Source organism: Neolamprologus multifasciatus, chromosome 2, assembly GCF_963576455.1.
Source record: "Neolamprologus multifasciatus chromosome 2, fNeoMul1.2, whole genome shotgun sequence".
NCBI classification, from domain to species: Eukaryota; Metazoa; Chordata; class Actinopteri; order Cichliformes; family Cichlidae; genus Neolamprologus; species Neolamprologus multifasciatus.
The window spans coordinates 8,424,161-8,432,398 of record NC_140440.1 but is presented as its reverse complement, the minus strand read 5'-3'; the positions used below and the strand labels follow the sequence as shown (position 1 = coordinate 8,432,398).

The 8,238-nt window shown below is 37.2% G+C and overlaps 1 protein-coding gene across 1 annotated transcript in view; it reads left to right on the top strand.

The window, feature by feature from the left end:
- The first annotated feature begins 48 nt into the window (after window positions 1–48).
- bbs12 (Bardet-Biedl syndrome 12) overlaps window positions 49–8,238 on the top strand; it is a 56,767-nt gene continuing 48,577 nt past the window's right edge. The window contains exon 1 of the mRNA XM_085136028.1: window positions 49–1,888. Within this exon, the coding sequence (XP_084992154.1) occupies window positions 1,825–1,888 (64 nt within the window). The 5' untranslated portion in view covers window positions 49–1,824. The remainder of the gene's footprint in view (window positions 1,889–8,238) is intronic.

Below are 8,238 nucleotides of genomic sequence, written 5' to 3'. Positions count from 1 at the left end.
TGTTACTCCTACATGGGTGCACATGGCACCAGACATGCGTGGTTTTGCTTGTTCAGATATATGACCAAAACCTCAGATTGCTTGGCTCTCATGTATTTGTGCTAAGCAATCAAGCCACTTTAAAGGAAAGATCTACATCTGATTCATAAGATAATAACATAATAGTAAATGGGCTGGTTCTTATATAGTGCTTTCTTACTCGAGCACTCAAAGTAAAAGGAATTTTCAGCTTCTTTTTATTTCATAATTGTTGAAATTCTAAATCACTGCTGAGGTGCATGTTGGATAGCTCTTTAAGTATTTATAAAAACACACCAAGCTTTCACTAAGACTTTAGAGCAAAGTTCAAGATAAACCTAGTAAGTGATTTGTTGTCATAACCGAATATCAAATCTATAAGGTTGTGGATATATAGCAACACATAGCAATATAATGGGCAAATATTGGCCACTTAGACAACTGTTGATAATTAGATATATAAACTCATTAAATACAGCTTTTCAAGTAGATCATACTTCTCAGAGAGAAGGTTTTTTTTGGGTCAGTTTTGGTGGCTCAACTTCTCCGTCTGCACTGCTCCCATGTGGAGTACCACAAGGTTCTATTCTGGGTCCGATTCATTTCGTTTTATATTTAGTTCTTGTAGGGTCAATCCCAAAAAGATATGACATCTCATCCACTTCTACGCTGATGATTCCCAAATCTATTTGCCCCTGAAAGGAAATGATGGCAACTCATTAAGTCTTTTGTATTTTGATAACATTAAAGGCTGAACGGCTTTAATGTTTCTACATTTGTTGAGATTTGTCTGGTGATCAGCTACTTCTCCATGTTCCAAAGACCAGACTTAAGAACAGGGGCGAGAAAGTAAAATATAACCTAATCTATGGAACAATTTGCCTCCGGATATTCGGCTGATCCTCACTTTGCAGATATTTAAAGTACACGGTGTCTACTGGCAGCAGGAATAATGCACCATATCACAAAGCACTTTCTTCCCCTTTAGACAATAATTCTGATGGCAAAAGAACCAAATGGGACAGGCAAAAAAAATCTCAAACTGATTTCTTGAACAGGACAATGAGTTCATCATACTTAAAAATCGTCTACAGATACTAGATCTCAATCCAGAAGAGCACTGTTTTGGTAGAATGGGAGATTCTACCAAAATGTGCAGCTGACAAGCCTGCAGCAACTTTGTGTGCACATAGCATTTGTTAAAATGAACATTTATGGACAAAACCTCAAACCCTATATGTTATTATAACAGCAGTAAATGACCTGCTTCAGAGAGTTGTGCATTAAAAATTACACATTCACCATGTACGAATAGGTGGTTTGTGCATTTCTTGTAACGTTTTCTCATAATTCTTATAAAGTAGTGCATTGTCTAGATTTTAAAAGAGCAAATGACTGGTGCAACATCCTGCACCATTCATATTTCTTAAAATAAAGTGCCATCTTCCTAGTGTGCTTCATCAAGAGAGGCATGACTAATTTTGTGTTACAATTTTAAATAACAAGCTCCTGCAAGTGGCTGGTTTATTTGAACAGGTTTAAAATGAGATTGCATTTAAAGCACTGTATAAAAACTGTCTTGTGCAGACTGAGGTTGTTTGTTACCAGATTCTGGTAAGCTGACCCTCTATGTTGATAAACTGTTGATTTACCTCTCTATATGGTGTGTATATATACACACATACAGGAAATGCTTTGGTTTCCTGTGCATGCGATGCAGCAGATCATTTACTCCTAACTGTTCAGCAGCCTTGTGAATGAAGTGGTGTGTTAGCCATTGGTTAGCCAACAGAAGGAATTGCCTGCATGCAGGGAATTTTTGCACCAGGATCAAGCTATGCAGTTGTATGTACAGCACCAGGTTTCCTACGTATGTCTTCTTTTTTATGCTACTAGTTTTGTATCATATGCACAGCAGTGTGAGATCTAACATTTTTACTTTAGTGCACCAAACCCTGATTGTAACTTGCATTGTTTTTAATTGTAATTTGACAGAGTTTCAGTAAATTGCAATTTTATTGTTCTGGTGAGGATATTCTTCACTTCACATTTGCAGCTTCCAGTGAGTTTGGTTGACACTTTTGCTTTTGATTTAGTTAAGGAAGCAGTAAGACTGCTCTCCAAACTTGCTTGAAAACATAATGAGGGAAAATGCTTATCAAGTATTGTGTCAATGCACTTCAAAGTCATGCATTTACCTGCATGTAAATGATTCTCCTTCTTGCTCTGCCAAGGATATTTTGCACATGTATCGACATATATTTTATTTAGTAAATAGGCAAATTGTAGATTATCAAATGAAGTAACTGTCATGTCCTATGTAAATAAGAAGAAATCCTCCTTACTAATTTTATTTTAATTCAGATTTCATGACAGCTATGCTTTATGTGCGTCCACGTCAGGCAGTATTCTGCACACTGTTGGTTTTTTTTTTTTCCAAATACATGGTGGTCCACACGCTAGTAGTCATTTTTATTTAGTTATTTCTTTTAAAGGTAGTAAACTTCACATAAGTGTATCAGGGCCTAATGTTATTACGCTCTACAGAGTATGCCAGAGAAACCTGAAGACCTCCCAAACAGAAGCAGATTTACACAATGTAAGCCTTCTGTTTTTCTTTCTTTTCTTTTTCTTTTTTTTGTCTTCAGTCAGTCACTAAGGTAATAGTAGTAGGTTTAGAGATAAACAGGATATGCAACTCTCTTGATGTGGTTACACACAGTGAAAACATTTAAGACCTAAACTCTTAGAAGCTGCAACACCATAACCGAGGTGCTTTGCACAAGGAAAAGTAATACATTCTGCATTTTTAAAAATAGTAGCTGGGTGAAGAAGTAAGCAGGCACCATCTTGCATGTTTTAAAATTCTGTTTTCTGCTAAAAATCTTGATTAACTTGATATAATATTAGGTTCAGCAAATATCAGCAATACAGCCATGATTATGAGAAAGTGACGCAATAGTGCACAAATAGCTTCTTCCGTGAAATGGGTGAAACACTTTGGAACATGGAACAATACCATGTAAAAGAAAAGCAAGCGTTTTCCCTCAGATTTTCGCTGTTCTTTCAATTTACTAGTTTTTATATTAAGTGTTATCCACACTACGGGTCTGGTTGGAACATCCACTTACCCATTATAGGTAGAAAAAAAACAAGCAGTCCCAGTTTATTGGAATTTTATATCAATGCGATGATAAGAAAAGGAAGTCCTTTGAAAGAGGTTCATTGCTGGGGCACTGAAGCACAAGCTGCAGTTTAAAAAAAATTGCTCAAGTGGTTTGTTTTTCAGTAGACGAAATTTACACCTGTACTTCAGGGTATGGTAAGACATAAGTAATTAACAAGTGTAAGAAACAAAAGCAACTTTCTTTTAAGGCAGGGATGGGCAACTCCAGGTCTCAAGGGCCAGTGTCCTGCAGGTTTTAGATGTGTCCTTGATCCCACACAGGTGATTTGAATGGCTGAATGACCTCCTCAACATGTCTTGAAGTGCTCCAAAGGCCTGGAAATGAACTAATCATTTGATTCAGGTGTGTTCACCCAGGGTGATATCTAAAACCTGCAGGACATCGGTCCTCAAGGCCTGGAGTTGCCCACCCCTGCTCTAAGGCAACTGAGAATGCCAATTAGACCATGACTGACATGGAATTTTCTAGGATGATATAGATAGAGCCAATATTTATCAAAGTTAAAACTGTGTTGGAGTCATTTATATGAACACGATGTGGCTGAAAATACATAATTAAAAACTGATACTTCATTCCTAATTATTTACACATATCTTGATGTGCACATGATGCTACAATTGTGATTATAATTAGTTGTCATCAAATGTCTATGCGTGCATGCCTTTTGTGTGCTTGATATCATATTGTGTTTATTCAACTATCAAACGTTACCCATAGACTGGACTATGTCTGGATTTGTTGTTGAGGAATTGCTCTCCATTCCTGTCCTGGATGAATGCATCATGCACTGATGGTCATTGGTTGTGACTGCCTCTGATATACATGTCCACTCAGTGCATTACAGGCATACTCAGCAGAAGCCACATCGGGAATAATACAGGCCAATATGTTTCCCTAGAACCTTGCGTGACTGTGGTTGTGCAGGGGCAACGATTGTTCTGCCACAGGGCTGAGTGCTGTCACAAGGATGAGACAAATACAAGTCGAGGGCACCTCATCTCAATATCTTGTTCTAGTCAGATTTTCAATAAGAACAGTCACATCAGAGATGGTGCTCTCAGAGACATGCAAGGCTGCAGCAAAAGCTCTTATATTTTTTTTTCTATTCTGACACCACTGGTTTGGCAATGCAATAAACCGAACCAATTTTGATGGGTTCAAATGAGATCATTTGTATTCAGTTAGCAAATTACTAATTCTCTCATTGACTCACAGCAATCAACTGGAACTGAAAACTTCTCATGGAAATAGTTTGGGTTTTCTAAGAGATAGAAATGATGTGCTGAGAAATGGATTTGAAACAAAGATTGAAAATGTATTTGACAAGATACAACAAATTTCCTATTTGACCTGTTAAATAAGTATCATTTTTAATACTTGAAAAGAAAACAGTTTTCATTCAAGGACTGCCTGGAGTCTAGAATGCATAGAAATCACTAAGTGCTGTGTTTTATCCATTCACATGCTCTGTCAGGCCTTAACTCAGCTGTCTTCAGTTGCTGCTTATTTGTAAGACCCTTCAAGCTCATCCTCAGGATCTAAAAAACAGACTTTTTTGGGGTGAGTCAGGTGATTGACTTGGCTATAGAAGAATACCACATTTGTTTTCCAAGAGAAACTCTTGGGTTGTTTTGCAGCTTGTTATTTGTCATGTTTTTATCCATCTGCACTGCAAAGCACTGTCTAATCAGTTTTCTAGCATTCGAGTGGGTGAGAGCAAAGAGCATTGACCTGTACACTTTAGAATTCACCGTGCTGCTTCTATCAGTAGTGACATCATCAGTAAATGGTAGTGATGGAGTTGCATTGGCAGCCATACATGCCTATGCCATAATGTTGCCACGACCATATTTGACAGTTAGTGTAAAATGCTTGGATCAGTGAAGGAAAGAATTCACTTGAGTTGTCTTCTGTGGTCTTTCAGGGCTTTTCGTGTTGCTGAGCTTGGTAGTGCATTCCTTTTTTTTAAAGAATGTATCAGATTGTTGATTTGGTGAACAGTGAGGCAATGCAAGTTCAGTATTTGAAATTAACAAATCTGTTGCTGGAAAGTGGTTCAAAAGGATAACAATACCAATAATTGCAGAAATGCTTACTTTCAGTCCCAATAATCGACCAATCAGTAATATAAATGCAGCACACGATCAGATTATGTCAGCCGGGGGAGTCTATCAGAAAATACATCAAACAGCACTGGATAGGATTGAAGTGACTAAATCCTTTATGAGATAGATAAGTAAGCCTTCAAAGTTCAGTAGAGCAAAAACCCCTATACAGAGCTCTACATCTAAATATGGAGAATAGGTCAGATGAGTCATCACGTGGCCAAGTGCATGCATAACGTAGAGTGGCTCAAGCCTGAACCCTTGATCCTTATCGTAAGCTGAAACGGCTGCCAATCTATTAAAGACATTTCACTGGTTTGGTTGCCCACTTTAGAGGGAACAGCAACTGTAAAACAACATAACAGTGCTGTGGGTACTCACGTCATCCTATGACTACAGTGTTTAAGTGGTCCAGGATGCCAATATTCCCACATTCATAAGACATGAAAAATGGTTTGAGTGTGTCAGGCCAAAAAGATTTGTTTTGCTTTAATTAATCAAATTCAGATCTTCATTATCAAAAGTTATCGAGATGACTAGAATCTTTATGTCCATAGTTCCAAAATAGGACACAGTTCCCAGTACCTTAAGTGCTATTAGGATACATGTGTAATGACAATAAAGTTGAATCCTAATCCTTAACTAATCATATTTAAATATAGTTTAAAGAGTTTTTAAGCTGATGTCTCCTGCTTCTTTCATCGTACTCCTTATTTATTTTTGTACCCATTTAGGCAAGTAGTAAGGGCTTTAAGTACAAATAGTTAAGCAAAGTGGGAATGTACAGTATTTGTTCCAAAAATTACTCGATGACCTCAATATGACTAGATTTTCCATCCCTAAACTTCTTGTGGACAGCCTGACTTAGTTTAGTTGCCCTTACCAATGAGGAAATGAAGACTCCCACACAGGCCAGAAACACTTATTCCATTCCCACATTAAGGGGAGAAATGTGGCTCTATAACAAACTTTGTATCATGTCTTAAAATTCTTGCAAGTATGCATTCAAATTTGATGAAGAAAGTACATCAGAGCTCTTCTTTCAGAAGTTTCCATTTCAAACCTCATACCTAATATAACATGTAATATGTGCAAATAATGCCAATAGATTGTTGTTAATACATTTATTACATTTTATTTAGAGCACCAAGATACATAATTCATCACAACAGCATAAATAACATAAATAATAAATATATAAATAGAAAATAAAGACATTTTACAGTCTAGATAAAACAGTCTTAATATTACTGACTGAGAACTTGCAGTATTGTATTGTAGAAGTTAGATATAAATATATTCTAGCAGTGTTCAGAATGTCTACATCATTTAAACAGCTATAGACCTGAGATCGCTCCATTCGACATGTATAAATGTGGCTAATCACATAGAGTGACAGTTCTTTATACAGTATTGGTTGGTCACAGGTGTTGCTGTCCGTTATTTGCTGCTTAACAGCTAATTTGGAATTTCCGCGTTTATATTCTGAAGCAAACTCATGATGTCATCCACAAAACTTGTAAAATTCTTTTCAGGCCACAGCTCACATATACATTTGGTGGAGTTGTGCTGTGTCTAGGAAGAAGAAAAGTCAGTTAAGTCTACTTGTTTAAATTTTCATCTTGTCAGCTTTTTTCACAGGCTATTAATATGTTGGTATAATATAGGGCAATACTTACCAAGTTCTTTGAGTTCAGTTGGGCAGCTATACGATCCAGTATCTCGAGACCCTGGGGAATGCGGGTCTGTGGGTCTGAACATTCCCATTTTGCCTTGTCAAGTTCTGTGATAATGCACTTCAGTGCCTCAAGGAAGCATTCTTTCTGTGTGTGACAGAGAAAGATTTTTCTTTTACTGCTCTGAGACAGGCTTGTGGCTGCAAATAGAGGCAGCCTCAGCTGTGTGAAATATCGACACCTGGCAAGCTCATTTCCTGTACTAGAGAACCTTTACATGTGGTTTATAAAAGCTTAACTAGCATATGGGGACTACCCAACATGACACCTTCTGTTCTGACTTCTTACTCCCTGATCAACCTATCATCATCATCTTCTGTTTGGTACAGTGGCTATACAGCTTATTTTTATTTGTGACGGACAGAAGTCTCTGGTAGCACTACAATTTTCAAGAAATGTAAATGCAAGTTTTCAAATATAGTCTTACCTCTATATTTACAGGAGCATAGAATTCGGAACCTTCAATCTGTAAATACAGAAGAAAACATTGTATTTATTAGCACATAGCAGATACTTTACAAACCCCTTAAAAAAATCATCTTGATACTTACACAGCTGACGCTCTTAAAAAGGTTCGGCTTCCAGTCATCTATTGCTATTGAGCGTTTGGATAGTGGTTTCCCTTGAGTGTTCAAGCAAAAAACAGCAATAGTAACAATCCAAAAGGCAATCCTAATAAAGTGCTTCATATTCAGCTTGAAGTTTTGTCAGTGTGAAGAGCAAGTTGTTTAGAGAAGGTTTTGTGTTGGTTCACTTACCTCTGAGCTGTTATATAGCTCTAGGGTGGAAAGGGTGGGCTGAATTAGTTCTATATCGCCTAATGCACACAGCACTTTTTTTCCTTTAGATGACTCTTGGAATTTTTTTTTCTTCACCATTCTACTAGCACCGTGGTAAAATCCCTCAGTGGCCTATGGTAAAGCTCTTGTGAAACTAGGGTTGGCTGTTTATTTTGTGGTTCATAGGGTTTCTTGCTTTCTCTGTTTGCTTTGTGAACTCTGTTTAATAAATCCTTGCTATAAACTTGACATATTTTCTATCGTAAACACAGCCCTGACCTTTTAACTGGGTTTCCATGTTTTAGAAAACAAAACAAAAATAAATAAGGCTTTGGCTGTGACAGAAGATCCATTTTGTGAACCACCAACTGCTGATTATTTATCATGATAAACAGGAATCGCCTCATTGTGG